The sequence below is a fragment of the Dendrobates tinctorius genome, unplaced genomic scaffold, assembly GCF_039654945.1.
Source record: "Dendrobates tinctorius isolate UK_male_01 unplaced genomic scaffold, ASM3965494v1 ptg000103l, whole genome shotgun sequence".
Classification (NCBI taxonomy): domain Eukaryota; kingdom Metazoa; phylum Chordata; class Amphibia; order Anura; family Dendrobatidae; genus Dendrobates; species Dendrobates tinctorius.
The window spans coordinates 30,752,876-30,774,128 of record NW_027361771.1 but is presented as its reverse complement, the minus strand read 5'-3'; the positions used below and the strand labels follow the sequence as shown (position 1 = coordinate 30,774,128).

At 44.7% G+C, this 21,253-nt stretch overlaps 2 protein-coding genes across 3 annotated transcripts in view; one reads left to right on the top strand and one right to left on the bottom strand.

Moving 5' to 3' along the window:
* Positions 1–4,390, bottom strand: part of TMC6 (transmembrane channel like 6) — a 152,643-nt gene extending 148,253 nt beyond the window's left edge. The window contains exon 1 of the mRNA XM_073588181.1: positions 4,372–4,390. The gene's annotated coding sequence lies outside the window, so the exon portion shown is untranslated. The remainder of the gene's footprint in view (positions 1–4,371) is intronic.
* LOC141100009 (transmembrane channel-like protein 8) overlaps positions 1–21,253 on the top strand; it is a 96,812-nt gene that overhangs the window by 37,668 nt on the left and 37,891 nt on the right. Inside the window, exons 1-5 of one of the 2 annotated variants that reach the window (XM_073588183.1) lie at positions 4,545–4,657; positions 5,434–5,563; positions 11,158–11,303; positions 11,747–11,893; positions 11,989–12,065. In XM_073588183.1, the coding sequence (XP_073444284.1) occupies positions 5,448–5,563; positions 11,158–11,303; positions 11,747–11,893; positions 11,989–12,065 (486 nt within the window). In that variant the 5' untranslated portion in view covers positions 4,545–4,657; positions 5,434–5,447. Of the gene's footprint in view, positions 1–4,544; positions 4,658–5,433; positions 5,564–11,157; positions 11,304–11,746; positions 11,894–11,988; positions 12,066–21,253 lie in introns of those variants that run through there. The other variant, XM_073588184.1, reaches the window with a different exon arrangement.

Genomic DNA, 21,253 nt, shown 5'->3' with positions numbered 1-21,253 from the left:
AGAGCAGAACCACAGAATGCAGAACAAAGAGCTGAAGTCGTGAACCCAAGGAAACACACAGCAGAATAGGGAAGACTACAGATACAAATGGACACAGGTATAGGACTTAGTTCAGACAGGGTCAAGTACGGGTACAGGTATAGGACTCAGTACAGACAAGGATGGACACGGGACAAATACAAAACAGGATTTAGGCCTGAGTATGCAGCTCTCAGGGAGGCGAAAAACAAGACACGTGATACCGGTACAGGCCAGGGTATGCAGCCCCCTGGAAGGCAGAACAAGAGAAATAGCAGGACAGGACCTGGAAACTCAGTAGCCAAAGACAGACTGAAAGAATTTGTTGCTCAGGCATCCTCCTATGGGTGGGGATGCCTTAAGTGCCAGAGACCTCTTGGCAATTCTCTATAAGACACAGGAAGTGCTGGGGCCACCGCCCTAAGCATACAGCCAGGAAGTATGCAGCAAGCAAGGACATGAGGCCCACAGCAAGGAACCGGCAGAGGACAGAACTCACAGCATGGCCTGGAGTGGTGAGTGGGATGGGAGATGGGAAGCCATGCAGTGATGCCGGCAGGGTTGTTACAGGTAGACACCTCTGTACCCTCTCACTTTCCAAATGGGACCAAACATTCCACACGGCCATGGGCTCCTCAGCTACCACAAGAGGTTATATACAGTATTTGCTCTGTTCGGATATCTCCGTATACTCACTGAACACAACTCAACCACGACAGGCCTTCCTTGTTGGAAGCTCTCAATATCTGACATTGTGATCTCCCACTTATTAACCATGCAAACCTATTTTATAAAAAAAACACATTGGCCAGATATGTCAATGAAGGGGATATAAAATAGGTATATACAGTCATATGTTAAAGTTTGGGCACCCCTATTAATGTTAACCTTTTTTCTTTATAACAATTTTGGTTTTTGCAACAGCTATTTCAGTTTGATATATCTAATAACTGATGGACTCAGTTATATTTCTGGATTCAAATGAGGTTTATTGTACTAACCGAAAATGTGCAATCTGCATTTAAACAAAATTTGACCAGTGCAAAAGTATGGGCACCTCAACATAAAAGTGACATTATTATTTCGTAGATCCTCCTTTTGCAAAAAAAAGCAGCCTCTAGTCGCTTCCTGTAGCTATTAATGAGTTCCTGGATGAAGGTATTTGTGACCATTCCTGTTTACAAAACAATTCCAGTTCAGTTAAGTTTGATGGTTGCCGAGCATGGACAGCCCGCTTCAAATCATCCCACAGATGTTCAATGATATTCAGGTCTGGGGACTGGGATAGCCATTGCAGAACATTGTAATTGTTCCTCTGCATGAATGCCTGAGTAGATTTGGAGCGGTGTTTTGGATCATTGTCTTGCTCAAATATCCATCCCCTGCATAACTTCAACTTCGTCACTGATTCTTGCACATTATTGTCAAGAATCTGCTGATACTGAGTTGAATCCATGCGACCCTCAACTTTAACAAGATTCCCGGTGCCGGCATTGGCCACACAGCCCCAAAGCATGATGGAACCTCCACCGAATTTTAATGTGGGTTGCACGTGTTTTTCTTGGAATGCTGTGTTTTTTAGCCTCCATGCATAACACCTTTTTGTATGACCAAACAACTCAATCTTTGTTTCATCAGTCCACAGGACCTTCTTCCAAAATGTAACTGGCTTGTCCAAATGTGCTTTTGCGTACCTCAGGCGACTCTGTTTGTGGCGTGCTTGCAGAAACGGCTTCTTTCGCATCACTCTCCCATACAGCTTCTCCTTGTGCAAAGTGTGCTGTATTGTTGACCGATGCACAGTGACACCATCTGCAGCAAGATGATGCTGCAGGTCTTTGGAGGTGGTCTGTGGATTGTCCTTGACTGTTCTCACCATTCTTCTTCTCTGCCTTTCTGATATTTTTCTTGGCCTGCCACTTCTGGGCTTAACAAGAACTGTACCTGTGTTCTTCCATTTCCTTACTATGTTCCTCACAGTGGAAACTAACAGGTTAAATCTCTGAGACAACTTTTTGTATCCTTCCCCTGGAAAGCTATGTTGAATAATCTTTGTTTTCGGATCATTTGAGAGTTGTTTTGAGGAGCCCATGATGCCACTCTTCATAGGAGAATCAAATAGGAGAACTACTTACAAGTGGCCACCTTAAATACCTTTTCTCATGATTTGATACATCTGGCTATGAAGTTCAAAGCTCAATGAGGTTACAAAACCAATTTAGTGCTTCAGGAAGTCAGTAAAAAGTAGTTAGGAGTGTTCAAATCAAGGAAATGATAAGGGTGCCCATACTTTTGCACCGGTCAAATTTTGTTTAAATGCAGATTGCACACTTTCTGTTAGTACAATAAACCTCATTTGAATCCAGAAATATAACCGAGTCCATCAGTTATTAGATATATGAAACTGAAATAGCTGTTGCAAAAACCAAAATTGTTTTAAAGAAAAAAGGTTAACATTAATAGCGGTGCCCAAACTTTAACATATGACTGTATCTATCCATTGATACATTCTTCAAATGTGAGTGCCCCCCAAGCAGATACCGTCTTACACACTACTAGTGTTTGTGTAAAGTAACATGAGAATATTGGCTGAGGATCAGAGCCTTTGTCTTAAAACACCCCACTACTTCTCTGCCCTTCGACATACTCTGGGGCTTGTTTGGCTGGATAGATCCCAATAAATACAAATGTGACAAAGGTTCTAAAACACTTTCACATTTAGTATCAGAGGCTGCAAAAAAGTGATCCTCCAAACTTGGATTTCTTGCCAGGTTCCACCACAAAAACTGTATCTAGAAAAATTAACCTTTCTGTTTTGTATGGAATCCACATATCCTGACGCCGCCATGACAGTTGAAGATGTTTGAGAAAACCTCTTTGTGACAGTTCCCAATTATTAGTCTATATGGGGCTGTTCAACTTCTTCCAGCAAATGACATGTGACCTCCTTCCCTTGAATGAACCTCACGACCCCCATACCTGCAGTCCCGATGTACTCCTATTTAGCTCAGCACTTGTCAGATTACTGCAGTTTTTTTTATTATTAAAAATTCACACCAAAATCCACAACTACCGTACAGTACAATAAATGTGATGAAAAAATTACAGTACTGTATGACAGAGCAGAGTTCATGAAAAACATATAGCAGAAAAAAAATCCTATAGTGATCATAGTTCATTATAAAAAAGAACTACTGTCCATCTGTCAGATTGAACTCTCTTAGATGAATTATAGTGTCTGACATCACTACTTCTTGAAGAGGCACATTCCATCACTTGTCTGATCTAACTGTACTGAAGCCTTTCCTTTACTGATGTTTGCCTTTCCTTGTACAATTTCTGGAATGAAAGAATCATTTGTCAGTTCATTGTAATGTCCCCCTTAATAAAATCACCTTAAAGGAAATCTGACAGCTGCCCTAGCCCCCCTAAACCGCCACTATGTACTTTGCAGAAATTGCTGAATTAATATAAAATTAACTGTGCATCTAAGCTCATGCTATGCAGATTAGTGGTTGATTAGTCAGGTGGTGGAGGGTGGACAGAGTATTGATTACTAAACCTCCCTGTAATAATGTAAGTACGACCCTATGGGTGTGCGCTACATGATTTGCATGAGCAACATCACCACAAGCCCAGTGCAAATATTGTGCATGTATGCAATGTTCTCCCTCCATGGGAAAGTGCAGTGGAGCTAGGTGTATATCTCGAGCTTAATTAATGCACTGTTCACGCGCAGGGAGATAGTATTGCCATAGATTTCAGCCAGCTATGGGATTTACAAGGAGCTGGCACTGGCAGTGACATTTCACCCAAAAGGGTGTGCTTACATGATTAGAGGGAGGATTATGACAGGGTAATCAACACCCACCCAACTAATCAACACTAATTTGCATAGCGCAACTTCGATATTTACAGTAAGTCAGCAATTGCTAAACCACAAAAATTGCTTTGTTAGAATGTGGCGACAGGTTGCTATACATATATGGCAGCTTAGGGGGGCTAGGGCAGCCTTTGGGTTCTTTTTAAACAGATTTTCCATTGCATTTATTGATTGTTGCTTTACAGTAAATATGTGCCTCTATATTGTACAAATGAGAAGTTAATTTGCTATATATCTATTATTGCATATATTACATTTCATATAAGTTAGGCTTTTAGCAAAGTTAAGAGAGCAGATAGGCTCATCCATTGTGCATTATGAGCTTGCAAATCATCAAATCCTAGAAATACACATTGTATCAGGAAGATACAATGTGTATTTCTACTGTTTAAAAATCCAGTGCTTCCAATGTATGCAACCCTGGCAAACAACAAAATGTTTACCCCAATATTGAGTGTGGACCCTCTTACCTTTTATGCCGTCAGTTGTGGCAGTGATCTGACATGGAAGTCTACGGTGCTCTCAAAATGACATTGTCATACTCAGCCGCCTCCTAATATTTACCTATCTGCGCCACCAATGGGTTCACTGCCTCAAATAGATATACCGCATATACAAAGCTGGGTAAGAAAGATATGTTGCACTTCTTGTGGTTTCCTGTACATATTTATGCCTCATAACTTCCTGTCACATCTTCTGCACAACATACGCAAGACATGAAACGAGAGTTAGGTCCTGATAAGAAGGAAAAATAAGGTAAGGGCAATTTATGTTTGTATGTGACTCGCAGCCTTAGAAAATGACGCCTAAATAATACTAAACTATACCAAAGTATAGACAAGGTCGGTAGTCAAGAAGGCAGCTGCTTCCGTTACAGGCCAAGTTGTGTGTACAAGATGCACTGCCGTCAGTAATATAGTGTCTAACCTGTTTATTTTAGGGATTTCCCTTCCCTCTTCTGGTTTCTGTAAGGCTATGTTATTCTAGTTATGTAACCCAATGGCCATTGATGGACTTCTTTGAGTTATATTATGGCTCCATCTGAGAGTAATTCATTTTAACAGCAAAAAGTGTTGCATGATGGACTATTTCTGCCATCAATGATGATAAGAACCCAGACAGAACTTTTTATGGAGGCTCTGAATGGATATGTGAAATGTGAACACATCTTAATGCTTGTGTGTCAGAATTGTGCTCTAACCAGATGTTAGGGTGCAGTTGTCTCCTTCTGTTGCACCCCTTTTAGTAAAGCCAACTGCAACTGCATCCCCCTCACTTTCTTCTACATATTGTATTACGCTAGATCCAAAATATTTGTATTAGTGCTGCTCACCTCTGACAAGATCACCATCCAAGTTACAGATCATTTACAATCTTCATGTTCATATTTCCATATGGCATTTTGTCAGTAGTATAAGCTTAGCAGCTCTAGAACCTTTTCTTTGCCCAAATCTGTTTAATACTGATATAGCAAAATGAAGCTATCCAATACTGTAGGACCACTGTATTAAAATCTAATGTCTGTTTTACAGAGAATTGCTGAAAAATGAACAAAAAGAATCCTAAAAAATCAAATATTGGGGATAAAGAGCGGGGGACAAAAGTTAAATATAATGACCTCCGAAATAATCCTGGGCCCTTGAAAGAGAAACGTAGATTAAGGTTAGTGAATCATACTAAGGCATCCTATAAAAACATGGTATAATTTTACTTGAATTTTGTAAGAATGACATGGAATAGAAAGGACCAGTTGAAGTGCAGACAAGCACGAAACGGCCGGCGTCTGTCTCATGTGCCACTCTCTCCCGTAGCAACAACTACACTCGTGGTCAAAATTGTTGGTACCCCTTGTTTAATGACAGAAAAACCCACAATTGTCACAGAAATAACTTGAATCTGACAAAAGTAGTAATAAATAAAAAATCTAGGAAAATGCACAAATGAAAGTCAGACATTGCTTTTCAACCATGCTTCCACAAAATTAAAAAAAAATTAAAACTCATGAAGTAGGCCTGGACAGAAATCATGGTACCCCTGAAAATAATGTGACAAAAGGGACATGTTAAATCAAGGTGTGACCATTAATTACCAACACAGGTGTCTACAATCTTGGAATCAGTGAGTGGGCCTGTATAGAGGGCTACAGATACTCACTGTGCTGTTTGGTGACATGGTGTGTATCACACTCAGCATGGACCAGAGGAAGTGAAAGAAAGAGTTGCCTCAGGAGATTAGAAAGAAAATGATAGACAAACATGTTAAATTTATAAGTTATAAGACAATCTCCAAGCAGCTTGATGTGCCTGTGACTACAGTTGCATACATTATTCAGAAATTTAAGATCCATGGGACTATAGCCAACCTCCCTGGACATGGCCGCAAGAGGAAAATTGATGACAAATCAAAGAGACGGATAATATGAATGGTAACAAAAGAGCCCAGAAAACTTCTAAACAGATCAAAGGTAAACTTCAAGCTCAAGCAACATCAGTGTCAGATCGCAACATCAGTGTCAGATCGCACCATCTGTATCTGTATGAGCCAAAGTGGACTTTATGGGAGACGACCAAGGAGGACACCATTGTTGAAAAAAATCATAAAAAGCCATACTGGAATTTGACAAATTACATGTTGACAAGCCACAAAGCTACTGGGAGAATGTCCTATGGACAGATGAGACAAAAATGGAACTTTTTGGCAAGGCACATCAGCTCTATATGTATTAACAGATGGAAAAATGAAGTATATTTAGAAAAGAACACTGTCCCTACTGTGAAACATAGAGGAGGCTCTGTTATGTTCTGGGGCTGCTTTGCTGCATCTGGCACAGGGTGTCTAGAATCTTTGCAGGGTACAATCAAATCTCAAGACTATCAAGGGAATCTAGAGAGAAATGTGTTGCACAGTGTCAGAAAGCTTGGTCTCAGTCACAAGGTCATGGGTCTTGCAACAAGATAATGACCCAAAACACATAGCTAAAAACACCCAAGAATGGCTAAGAGGAAAACATTGGACTATTTTGAAGTGGTCTTCTATGAGCACTGACCTAAATCCTATTGAGCATCTTTGGAAAGAGCAGAAACATGCCGTCTGGAAAAGGCAATCTTCAAACACGAGACAACTGGAGCAGTTTGAGTGGGCCAAAATACCTGTTGAGAGGTTCAGAAGTCTTATTGACAGTCAGGAATCGTTTCATTGCAGTGATTGCCTCAAAAGGTTGTGCAACAAAATATTAAGTAAATATTAAGTTAAGCGTACCATCATTTCTGTCCAGGACTATTTCATGAGTTGTTTTTTCTTAATTCTGTGGACAGTTGAAAAGCAATGTCTGACTTTCATTTGTTCATTTTCATAGATTTTTGATTTATTATCACTTTTGTCAGATTCAAGTTACAGTGCTGGCAAATTAATTGGGACAAAGCATTTTTTTAAGTAAAATCGTAACCTGGTTACCGGTCACTGATTCAAACAAGTTTTAACTGCTTTGAACAAGTATGAGTGCCTGTGGAAGATCTGCAATTCGCAATACGTAGTGATTTTCTAAAGCCGCCTTCACACATAGCGATCTCGCTAGCGAGATCGCTGCTGAGTCACAAGAATTGTGACGCAATAGCGATCTCACCAGCGAGATCGCTGTGTGTGACAGCTATCAGTGACCGGCCCCCCTGCCGGGTATCGCTGATCGTTGTTGAAATGTCTGGACATTTTTGAGGTCGCTGGTCTCCAGCTGGCCAGCACGCATCGCTGCGTGTGACAGGCGGGAGACCAGCAAGCAGGAGCTGGTAACCAAGGTACACATCGGGTATCTAAGGGGCGCGCGGCGCCTAGAAACCCGATGTGCACCTTAGTTACCAGCGCGCTGATGCAGGGAGCTGGTATCCAAGGCACACATCGGGTTTCTAAGTGTAGCGCGCCCCTTAGAAACCCGATGTGTACCTTGGTTACCAGCTCCCTGCATCAGCGCGCTGGTAACTAAGATACACTGTGGGTAACTAAGCGACGTGCGTCGCTTGTTACCCGCGTGTCGCTGGTCCTGATCGCTGGTGAAGCTGCCTGTTTGACAGCTCACCAGCAATCATGTAGCGACAAACCAGCGATCCTGACAAAGTGATATCATTGTCGGGATCACTGGTGAGTCGCTATGTGTGACGGGGCCCTAACTCTAGATCTCCCAGGAGGACGTGACCCACTCATGACAGTATGGCACAGGTTTTCTAATTTTATATAATAATTGCACTTTTGTAAAAAATAAACAAACAAAAAAAATTTTTTCTATCGCCATAATCAGCCAGAACTTTTTATTTTTCCCTTGAACTGTGTGAGGGTTTATTTTTTGCAGGATATGCTGTACCTCACATTGGTGACATTTTTATTGCTTTGACTTTTTGATCACATTTTACTGTTAGTTTTTTTTTAGGTGGGATGACTGAAAGACAGCAATTCTGGCTGTCCAAATACAGTAATAATGTTCGCAATAATGGCTCCAATATAGAAATAATATCCCCCTCATTCTGTTGCTCTTCACATGGTAATTTAAAAAAGTAGAAACCGATTCCGCTCACGTGTCTCTGGTCCATCAACCTGCGGTTCTTCTTAATTCTCCATAGCTGCCGTGGGCAGCACAATTCAGTGACATCATTTTTGCTGCCTGCAACAGGATACCAACATCAACTGCAGGCCTCTGATAGACCACTGGGTTGTATATAGTTGTGTGAAAAAGTGTTTGCCCCCTTCCTGATTTCCTATTCTTTTGCATGTTTGTCACAATTAAATGTTTGAGATCACCAAACAAATTTAAATACTAGACAAAGATACCACAAGTAAACACAAAATGCAGTTTATAAATGAAGGTTTTTATTATTAAGGGAAGAAGAAATCCAAACCTACAGGGCAGCAGGTACATCAGACAAGTGCTGTAAATAACTATGCAATGCTACTGTCCCTCCATGCAGGAATGCCAACATAGTCACCGACCCAGCCACACGACGCGTCCCTCAGCGTGCTCCCTGTGTCCTGTGTCTCCGAGTTCCCAGTGGCGCGCCTAGTGCATGCGAACATTGCCCTGTTCTTAAAGGGCCAGTGTGCGCTCCCGCAAGATGAATCTCAGCCAATAGCTTGGAGGCATCCTGTATAAAAGGCACCCTCCCCAATAGTGAGGGCCCAATGCAACATTGTATCATTAGTGTGTTAGTGGAATTAGTGAGTAGTTAGGTCCCCTGATCCTTGTGTGGCCAGCGCCCTGATTCTGATTCCTTGGTCCTCACGTGGCCAGTCCCTGAACCTTAAGGTACTGTCACACTTAGCGATGTACCAGCGATCCCGACCAGCGATATGACGCGGTCAGGATTGCTGGTACATCGCTAAGTGGTCGCTAGTGAGCTGCCACACAGGCAGCTCTCACCAGCGACATCACAGTGGTTGGGGGTCGCTACTTACGTGTCAGACGAGGCGATGAAGACGTCCTCCCGCCCGCGTCCACGTGACGCTCGTCGTCACAGCAGGAAGCCCCAGCAGGAAGCTGACGACGAGAAACGGTCCAGGACGTTCTCGCGCGATCAGCGATAACCAGCGGGGGAGCGGTCGGAGGTAAGTATCAGACATAGCGATATCACTAGCAATATCGCTATAACGTCACAAAAAACAGTGACGTTATAGCAATATTGCTAGCGATATCGCTTAGTGTGACAGTCACTTAACTCTCTAGTCCTTGTGTGGCCAGTCCCTGAAGCAATACCAGTGGCCCCTGAAGCCTAAAGCCGCATTGGCGGCACCTGTACTCTGAAGTCGCTCTGGCGGTAATGGAGTCAGTATCCATAATAATAATAATAATAATAATAATAATCTTTTATTTTTATCCATGACCCGTGTATCTGAGTGTGTGCCTATCGGAATAATGTGCATTCGGTCTGTCATATCAGTCCATATCAGCCTTGTCTGTGACTTCATGTCAGTAACTGTTCTGCCCGAGGATCCGGAACTTAGTAGTCTGAATGGAGCCCGAGTCCGTATCTGTGAATGTGTACCATGACGGCTACCTGCACCTCAAGCCTAACTCCACCATCAGAAGCTCCAGTGAACACTAGGTAGCCTCTTAGCTACAACCCTCTTAGGCAAGCCCGACCCTTTGGCACAGTGGGTCCACAAACCTCATGCGCAACCTGCGTATGTGACAGACTAGTTGAATTGTAACTAGTTGAAATAGTCAGTTCTCAGTGGATTTTCCCCTTTCAGCTCCCTTTGAGTCACATGTCTCTCTACATCTATGTACTGTATAAGAAGAGACCTGTCAGTCATTTTCATCTGGCAGGGAGAAACTACTGGGAAATGGAGGTTTTCAAAGTATGTTTTTCTCTGAAACGCCACAGTGTTTCAAAGTCAAACATACGGTATATGGCTGAAATCCTACAGCCAGTGCCTGATACATGCTGCCTGTAGTTTTAATAGCATGTACAGTCATGGCCGAAAGTGTTGGCCATGACCGTACAATAATTTTCTGGGGGAAATACTTCATTTTCTGGAACAATTTCAAGGATGCCAACACTCTTGGCCATGACTGCATCTGCTGTTAGGTTCTTTTTTAAGGTATGGATTATTGAAAACACTGAGTCCAAAGGCCTAAATAAATATTAGATTGCTATCGAATGGATGATTTTTTAGCCAACAGCTATGTCTTTTGACTACCCTACACAGGAATGCTTTCCTCAGAATAAGGCCGGGGTCACACTTGTGAGTGCAATGCGAGAAACTTGCGCGACTCTCTTGAATCAATACCCGGCACTACCACCGGTGGTTGGACCAGAGTGTTCAGTTGCATAGAAATACATGCAGTCACACACTCTGGTCCCGAGTGCCGGCGGCAGTGCCAGGTATTGATGCGAGAGACTCGCGCGAGTTTCTTGCATTACACTCGCAAGTGGGACCCCGGCCTAAAACTGTCTCTGCTGACTCCCACACAGGAAAACTTGGCTCTTCAGGCGGCGGCTTACCACTTGGAGGAAGAAAAGGAACATCTGAATTCTTTTCTCCCTCTCATCTGTCAGGGCAATTTTGGGAGGCCCCCACATTAGACATATTATGGCCACATATTAGGCCATATGCTAGACTGTGAGATAATCCCATCAACTTTAGATCCTGAGATCTAAATGCAGTACTGATCTTGTGTCAGCTTAACTACACTTGCTGCAGAATTTGATTCTGGATTAAAGGAAAAGAATAGTTCCAGAATGATATTATGTAATGGTTCCTTTCTTTTACAGAGAACTAAAGCAGTCGGAAGGCTATAATACCAGTTTTTGGATTCCTTGGACTCAGAAACAACATTATGTGTTGCCAGCTTGGAACAAGGGACAACAATTAGTTTCATCCTTTATATTGTGGGAAAAAACACTCATTGCAATCAGAGGTGAGAGATTCAGAAAAAAAAGTGTGTATCAGACATGTTTAATCATAGAACAAACAATGCAGCTCTGCCCAGTGGTCTAGGATGCATAAAATAATGGCAGGCAAGCTGTTCTTTATGAAGAAGCCTAGCCGAGCAGGCAGGTATGGGCTGGTTTTTGGGGTAGCTCTGGAAGGTGCTGTGTGGAGGGATCTGTGGCTGATGCCCTTTTGTTGAGGGATATTTGGCAAGTGCTTTGGTGGAGGATCTGTGGCTTTCACAGTTTTGACATTTTTTCACTAGAATGACTAATGTGCGTGTATATTACAAAGTAGGACAACCCTGCATAGGGTATTATGTACCCGGTCAATACTATCTACCCAGCACTGTCAATGTAAATAGTTCTCACAGCAGAATAGACCGTATGGTACTAATCTATGACTATGTATTTTCTTATCCCCTTGCAGCTAAATTTGGTGCGAGTATTAGCTCCTATTTTTTGTTTCTTCGTTTCCTGTTGATCTTGAACTTTGCTTCCTTCATCCTGACTACTAGTTTGATCATCTTTCCCACCATATTAGTTAATAGGACAGGACACCACTACAACTATATAGGTATGAATCCACTTGCAAGAATAGAAATTATGGCTGTTTTTATGTTTATAATCTGTTCTTTGACTCCATTACTGTTATTATTATGTTCTCATCAGGACCTTGTGGAAACTCATCAGTCAACTTTGAAAGCCAGTTATTGCAGAGCACTTTTTTGGACGTGTTCACCGGAGAAGTGAGACATTGAGATTTTTATTTTACACTATAGATTATTATAGATCAGACCGTGGCAAAGTGCGGCAGTCAGAGAGCTGGAAAACAGAGACCCACGGTCTGCACCATGTCTGCCCCCTCGCTGTCTCCATCTGCGTTGACTTCATTGGTGGAGGAGTGGTCTCCGGCCACTTCCTCCACCAATAAGCGTGTGAAACAGCTGACGCAATGATGCCTTTTCATCGCATCAGCTGTGTACTGCGGAGTGACAGCGCACCCGAGGCAGGGAGAGAAGCAGAGTGCCGGGGAATGGGACCAAAAGTGACTATATGGTGTTCTTTTTTTTCATGTGTGTGTGATGTTTGGGTGGGCATGGGGAGGCTATGGTGGTGTCATGTTGCACAGGGGAGGCTATTGGGGGTGTTATGCTGCACATGGGGAGGCTATTGGGGTGTCATGCTGCACATGGTGCTGCATATGGGGGTGACATGCTGCACATGGTGAAGCTATGTGGGTGTTATGATGCACATGGGGAGGCTATTGGAGTGACATGCTACACATGGAGAGGCTATGGGGGGCCTCATGCAGGACATGAGGAGGCTATGGGGGCCTCATGCAATATATAGGGAGGCTGTGTGGGGGCCTAATGCAGTATATGGGGAGGCTGTGGGGGCTTCATGCAGTATATTGGGAGGCTGTGTGGGGCTCATGCAGTATATAGGGAGGCTGGGTGGGGCTTATGAAGTATGCAGGAAGGCTGTGTGAGGCTCATGCAGTATATAGGGAGGCTGTGTGGTGCTCATGATATATATGGGGAGGCTGTGTGGGGCTCATGCAGTATATGGGGAGGCTGTGTGGGGCTCATGCAGTATATAGGAAGGCTGTGTGGGGCTCATGATGTATATGGGGAGGCTGTGTGGGGCTCATGCGGTATATAGGGAGGCTGTGTTAGTCTCATGCAGTATATAGGGAGTCTGTGTGGGGCTCATGTATTGAGAGGCTGCGTGGGGCTCATTTAGTATATAGGGAGGCTGTGTGGGGCTCATGCAGTATATGGGGAGGCTGTGTGGGGCTCATGTAGTATATGGGGAGGCTGTGTGGGGCTCATGTAGTATATGGAGAGGCTGTGTGGGGCTCATGATGTATTTGGGGAGGCTGTGTGGGGCTCATGCAGTATATAGGGAGTCTGTGTGGGGCTCACGTATAGAGAGGCTGCGTGGGGCTCATTTAGTATATAGGAAGGCTGTGGGGCTCATGATGTATACAGGGAGGCTGTGTGGGGCTCATGATGTATATGGGGAGGCTGTGTGGGGCTCATGCAGTATATAGGGAGGCTGTGTTAGGCTCATGCAGTATATAGGGAGGCTGTGTGGGGCTCATGTATAGAGAGGCTGCGTGGGGCTCATTTAGTATATAGGGAGGCTGTGTGGGGCTCATGCAGTATATAGGGAGGCTGTGTGGGGCTCATGTAGTATATGGGGAGGCTGTGTGGGGCTCATGTAGTATATGGGGAGGCTTTGTGGGGCTCATCATGTATATGGGGAGGCTGTGTGGGGCTCATGCAGTATATAGGGAGGCTGTGTTAGGCTCATGCAGTATATAGGGAGTCTGTGTGGGGCTCATGTATAGAGAGGCTGTGTGGGGCTCATTTAGTATACAGGGAGGCTGGAGCTCATGCAGTATATAGGGAGGCTGTGTGGGGCTCATGTAATATATGGGGAGGCTGTGTGGGGCTCGTGCTGCATATGTTGGAGGCTATGTCTGGCTCATGCTGAATATGGAGAGGCTGTGTGGGGCTCATGCTGTATATGGGAAGGCTGTGTCTGGCTCATGCTGTATATTGGGTGGCTGTGGGGGCCTCATGCAGTGTATATGGGGAAGCTGTGTGGAGCTCATGCTGTATATGGAGAGGCTGTGTGGGGCTTATGCTGTATATGGCGAGGATGTGTGTGGCTTATGCTGTATATGGGTAGGCTGTGTGGGGTTTTGCTGTATATGGGGAGGCTGTGTGGGGCTCATGCTGTATAAGGGGGAGGCTGTGTGGTGCTCATACTGTATATGGGGAGACTGTGTGGAGCTCATGCTGTATATGTGGAGGCTGTGTGGTGCTCATACTGTATATGGGGAGGCTGTGTGGAGCTCATGCTGTATATGGGGAGGCTGTGTGGTTCTCATGCTGGATAAGGGGAGGCTGTGTGGAGCTCATGCTGTATATGGGGAGGCTGTGTGGAGCTCATGCTGTATATGGGGGGGCTGTGTGGAGCTCATGCTGTATATGGGGATGCTTTGTGGAGTTCATGCTGTATATAGGGAGGCTGTGTGGAGCTCATGCAGTATATAGGGAGGCTGTGTGGGGTTCATGCTGTACATGGGGAGGCTGGGTGATGCTCATGCTGTATATGGGGAGGCTGTGTGGAGCTCATGCTGTATATGGGGAGGCTGTGTGGTTCTCATGCTGGATAAGGGGAGGCTGTGTGGAGCTCATGCGTGCCGACTCATCTTTCATCGTTTTTAAGAAATCTCAATATGGAAGAGGCCAGGAGCCATTTGGTGAGCTGCATTTCTTGCTACATGTTCACAGACTTACCAGTGGAAAAGCCAAACTTCACATGCCAAAAATGCAAGCTTGTGTCCCTGTTGGAGGAAAAGTTGCAAAGTCTCGAAGAGAGGTTAGCAACGTTGAAGATCATTAAGGAAGGTGAAGAGTTCTTAGACAGAGCAGAATTATCTCTTCATGTTACAGAAAGAGAAGAAATTCGAAGTGCACCTGAAGAAACAGAGGAATGGAGACATGTGACCCAGAGAAGCAGGAGGATCAGGAGGCAGTCAGCACCCATACTTCTCAGGAACCAGTACCAGGCTCTCACGCAGGAAAACGATGAAGAAATACATCAGGATAAGACTTTGCCCACAAACAGCAACCTTGTACGCCTTCAGAGTCCTCCTGGATGGAGAAAGAAAAATGTTGTGAAGAAGAAACGGAGAGTGGTTGTCATGGGGGATTCTCTGTTGAGAGGAACAGAGGCCGCTATCTGCAGACCGGATATAACTTCAAGAGAAATGTGCTGTCTTCCAGGTGCAAAAATTAAAGATGTGTCTGACAGGATATCAGGACTCTTCAGACCTACAGATGACTACCCATTCCTGCTACTACATGTGGGGACAAATGTCACCGCAAGAAACGACCTGGAAACCATCTGCAGAGACTTTGAAAACTTAGGCAAGAAAGTGAAAGAACTGGGAGCACAGGTGGTCTTCTCTTCCATCCTCCCAGTGGATGGCCATGGAACAAGGAGGTGGAATAAGATTCTGCAGGTGAACAACTGGCGACGTCGATGGTGCCGTCAGCAACGATTTGGATTTCTGGATCACGGAGTGAATTACCTTTACGATGGACTACTTGCTAGAGATGGGGTGCACCTTACGAAGACTGGAAAACATGTATTTGGAAGTCGTCTTGCTACACTTGTAAGGAGAGCTTTAAACTAGAACAACATGGGAAGGGAAGCAAAAGACCAGAAAAAGCCATACACCTGACAAATGCTATTGAGAACTCTGCTATTAGAAGTGGAAAGGAAGAACAAAGACAAAAGAATCTAATTAATAAAAATATTGGAGAAAGAGAAACCAATCACAAACTAAAATGTTTCTATACTAATGCACAAAGCATGGGCAACAAACAAGGAGAATTGGAACTACTAACACAGGAAAATAAATATGATGTCATTGGAATCACTGAAACTTGGTGGGACAATACACATGATTGGAATACAAGACTAGAAGGATGCAACTTATTTGCAAGAAACAGACTTGATAAACGAGGAGGAGGTGTCGCATTGTATGTTAGAAACGCGTATATCTGCACAGAGATTGAAGCTTCAGAGACTGGGAGTTCTGTGGAAACTGTTTGGGTAAGAATACAAGGACAGAACAATGGAAAGGACACCATTGTAGGCATTTACTACAGGCCGCCTGTGCAAGCTGAAGATATGGATGAACTCTTTATGCATCAAATGGCCAAGTTCTCCAAAAAATATGACATAGTTGTCATGGGAGATTTCAACTATCCTGACATTTGTTGGGAATCTCTCTCAGGCAAAACTAACAGGTCAAGGAAATTCTTATCCTCTCTTGCTGACAACTTTATCTTCCAAAAGGTAGGGGAGAAAACAAGGGGAACTGCTACCTTGGATCTAATCCTTATAAACAGGGAGGAAATGGTTGAGGATGTAAAAGTGGCTGGGACCCTAGGAGGTAGCGACCATGCTATTTTAGAATTTTGGATAACTAGAGGAGGAAGACCTGTGAAGACTCAGACGTCAAGGTTAGATTTCAGAAAGGCAGATTTTAAGGGATTCAGAAAGAGAATTGGAGGGATCCAATGGCTGGATATCCTTAAAGACAAAAATGTCCAGGAAGGATGGGAAATCTTGAAAAAATGAAATTCTCAAAGCACAATTGTTAACAAATCCAAAAAGAGGGAAGAATAGGAAGCATTTAAGGAAGCCAGGATGGATGAACACAGAACTTAAGCACATGCTAAAAAGGAAGAAAAAAATGTTTATAAAATGGAAAGAGGGAGGCATATCTAAAGAAGAATATAATGCTGTCTGCAGAACCTGCAGGGCACAAATCAGATTACTAAAGCTGACAATGAATTGAGGCTTGCAAGAGATGTCAAAAGCAATAATAAAGGATTTTGGGGATATGTCAAAAGTAAAAGAAAAGTCAAAGACGCTATAGGATTTTTGCAGGATGAAAATGATGAAATGGTAAGACAGGATGTTGAGAAGGCCGAACTTTTAAATTCCTATTTTGCATCTGTTTTCTCTCAGAAAGGAAATGTAAAATCAACTGTTCTTCACTGTCCTATTAAGGGAATAGAAGAATCCAGGATATCTATAAACAGAAAGATAGTGAGGAAACACGTAGCTAACCTAAATGAATTCAAGCCTCCAGGTCCACATGATTTACACCCCTGAGTACTGAAGGAGATAGCAGAAGAAATTTTTGAACCCCTCTCCATAATCTTTGAAAATTCTAGGAGAACAGGAGAAGTCCCAGAAGACTGGAGAAGAGCAAATGTTGTTCCTATCTTCAAAAAGGGGAAGAAGGTGGACCCAGGCAACTATAGGCCGGTGAGTCTGACTTCTATACCAGGAAAGATCTTTGAACAAATTATTAAACAACATGTATGTCAGTACCTAGATAAGAATGAAGTGATTAAACAGAGTCAGCATGGGTTTGTAACTAATAAGTCATGTCAGACTAACTTAATTTCCTTCTATGACGGAATCACTGATTGGGTGGATCAAGGAAATGCTGTAGATATAGTATATCTTGACTTCAGCAAAGCATTTGACAAAGTATATCATACAATCCTTATTGAAAAAATGACTAAGTATGGAATGGACAAGGCAACTGTTAGGTGGATTCATAACTGGCTTAGTGATCGGACCCAAAGAGTGGTCGTAAATGGCTGCACATCCAGTTGGAAGAATGTCTCAAGTGGGGTACCACAGGGCTCTGTCCTGGGCCCTGTATTGTTCAACATCTTTATCAACGATTTAGATGAAGGAATTGAGGGTAAACTGATTAAATTTGCTGATGACACAAAGCTAGGAGGGATAGCTAATACTAGAGAAGAGAGAGATAGGATTGAAAAAGATATAAATAAACTGGAGAAGTGGGCAGCAACTAACAGAATGGTTTTTAACAGGGAAAAATGCAAAGTACTACATCTGGGCAAAAATGAAAAAAGCACATACAGAATGGGAGGAATAGGCCTAAGCAACAGCACATGTGAAAAAGACTTGGGTATACTAATAGATCACAAACTGAATATGAGTCAACAGTGTGATGCAGCAGCAAAAAAGGCAAATGCAATTCTAGAATGTATTAACAGAAGCATACAGTCTAGATCACGTGAAGTCATTATTTCCCTCTACTCCTCTTTGGTCAGACCTCATCTGGAATATTGTGTCCAGGTTTGGGCACCACATTTTAAAAAAGACATCAACAAACTGGAGCAAGTTCAGAAAAGAGCGACCAGAATGGTGACCGGTCTGCAAACCCTGTCTTATGAGGAAAGGTTGCAGGATTTGGGATTGTTTAGTTTGCAAAAGAGAAGACTGAGAGGAGACTTAATAGCTGTCTGCAAATATCTAAAGGGCTGTCACATTGTAGAAGGATCAACTTTATTCTCATTTGCACAAGGAAAGACTCGAAGCAATGGGATGAAACTGAATGGGAGGAGACACAGATTAGATATTAGAAAAAACTTTTTGACAGTTAGAGTGATCAATGAGTGGAACAAGCTGCCACGAGAAGTGGTGAGTTCTCCTTCAACGGAAGTCTTCAAACAGAGGCTGGACAGACATCTGACTGGGATGATTTAGCGAATCCTGCTTTGAGCAGGGGGTTGGACCAGATGGCCCAGGAGGTCCCTTCCAACTCTATGATTCTATGATTCTATGTATATGGGGAGGCTGTGTGGAGCTCATGCTGTATATGGGAATGCTTTGTGGAGTTCATGCTGTATATGGGGAGGCTGTGTGTGGCTCATGCAGTATATAGGGAGGCTGTGTGGGGCTCATGCTGTACATGGGGAGGCCGTGTGATGCTCATGCTGTATATGGGGAGGCTGTGTGGAGCTCAGGCTGTATATGGGGATTCTGTGTGGTGCTCATGCTGTATATAGGGAGGCTGTTAGGAGCTCATGCTGTATATGGGGAGGCTGTGTGAGGCTCATGCAGTATATAGGGAGGCTGTGTGGGGCTCATGCTGTACATGGGGAGGCTGTGTGGTGCTCATGCTGTATATGGAGAGGCTGTGTGGAGCTAATGCTGTATATGGGGAGGCTGTGTGGTGCTCATGCTGTATACAGGGAGGCTGTGTGGAGCTCATGCTGTATATGGGGAGGCTGTGTGTGGCTCATGCAGTATATAGGGAGGCTGGGTGGGGCTCATGCTGTACATGGGGAGGCTGTGTGGTGCTCATGCTGTATATGGGGAGGCTGTGTGGAGCTCAGGCTGTATATGGGGATTCTGTGTGGTGCTCATGCTGTATATAGGGAGGCTGTTAGGAGCTCATGCTGTATATGGGGAGGCTGTGTGAGGCTCATGCAGTATATAGGGAGGCTGTGTGGGGCTCATGCTGTACATGGGGAGGCTGTGTGGTGCTCATGCTGTATATGGAGAGGCTGTGTGGAGCTAATGCTGTATATGGGGAGGCTGTGTGGTGCTCATGCTGTATACAGGGAGGCTGTGTGGAGCTCATGCTGTATATGGGGAGGCTGTGTGTGGCTCATGCAGTATATAGGGAGGCTGGGTGGGGCTCATGCTGTACATGGGGAGGCTGTGTGGTGCTCATGCTGTATATGGAGAGGCTGTGTGGAGCTAATGCTGTATATGCGGAGGCTGTGTGGTGGTCATGCTGTATACAGGGAGGCTGTGTGGAGCTCATGCTGTATATGGGGAGGCTGTGTGTGGCTCATGCAGTATATAGGGAGGCTGGGTGGGGCTCATGCTGTACATGGGGAGGCTGTGTGGTGCTCATGCTGTATACGGGGAAGCTGTGTGGAGCTCATGCTGTATATGGGGAGGCTATTTGGTGCTCATGCTGTATATAGGGAGGCTGTGTGTGGCTCATGCAGTATATAGGGAGGCTGTGTGGGGCTCATGCTGTACATGGGGAGGCTGTATGTGGCTCATGCTGTATATGGGGAGGCTGTGTGGAGCTCATGCAGTATATGGGGAGGCTGTGTGGAGCTCATGCTGTTTATGGGGAGGCTGTTTGGTGCTCATGCTGTATATAGGGAGGCTGTGTGTGGCTCATGCAGTATATAGGGAGGCTGTGTGGGGCTCATGCTGTACATGGGGAGGCTGTGTGTGGCTTATGCTGTATGTGGGGCAGCAGCATAGCTACTGGGGGGGGCAGAGGGGGCAGTCGCCCCGGGCCCTATCCCATGAAGGGGCCCCTCAATCCATGATCGCTTCTGTCATAAGGCTGCCTTCCTGTGAATCTGCACACAGGCTAGCAGAGTGGTAGAGTCCTCAGTGCAGAGTAACGGAGCTGACCTGATAACTTTCTAACGGGCTGGCCTCAGCTCAGTCAGCTCGATCCTTGCTCTGGCTCATGCAGGCTGGAGCTCCTCTGGGTCCCGGTGCTCACCTTTGAGTTCCTGGACCTGGGCTTGATACTGCTTGGGCCTGAGCTCATCTCATTCTATTAAGGCCCTTTTACATTTAGCGATGCACCAGCGATCGCGACAACGATACGACCCGGTCAGGATCGCTGGTGCATCGCTAAATGGTCGCTAGTGAGCTGCCACACAGGCAGATCTCACAGCGATGTAGCGACGCAGCAGCGGTCGCTACTTACCTGTCAGACGAGGCGATGAAGACGTCCTCCCGCCGGGGCCACGCGTCGCTCGTCGACGCTAGCAGGAAGCGCCCGACGAGAAATGGAGCTGCACGATCTCTCGCGATCAGCAACAGACAGCGGGGGAGCCGGTCGGAGGTAAGTATCACACATAGCGATATCGCTAGCGATATCGCTGCTGCGTCACAAAATCGGTGACGCTTTAGCGATATCGCTAGCGATATCGCTATGTGTAAAGGCCCCTTTAGCCTACAACACTGGATGAGAAATTGCCAGGAACCCCTCCAAGGAGGCCAGAATGTATAATGCTAAGTAAATTCAGGTAATGATCACTGTGGGGTGTATGTGATGAGATGGGGTAGGGTGGGAGCTGAAGGGGTGGTGGAGGGAGAACAGGGCAGGGGGGGCTTATTATTAGTATTTACTTTCTGTTTTGCACTACATGCACTACAGCACATGTGCTGTTTGAGGGGCTGAGAGGGAGGTAGGGGGCTTATCATTCTTACAGCCAGGGGTCTTATTATAAGCCCAGCCTGTGAGTATAAGAAGCCCCCATACAGTAACCGCGGCATGAGCTGCATTATATGTAATACTGTTATAGTAAATGACTTATTATAATAATAAAGTTATTAAAGCTCTCCTGAACAGTGATACAGGACGCTCATGGGTTGTGCAGCTTCTATCAGCAGTCGCTGCAGTATCCCAGCCGGGTATGTTCCCACGATCAGTAAACGCTGCGGGTTGGACGATGCGTATGTGGCGCCCCTGAGGCTCAGTCGCCACAGAGATACTGCACCTTCAACTAGGTAAGTTGGGAACTCCTTTCCA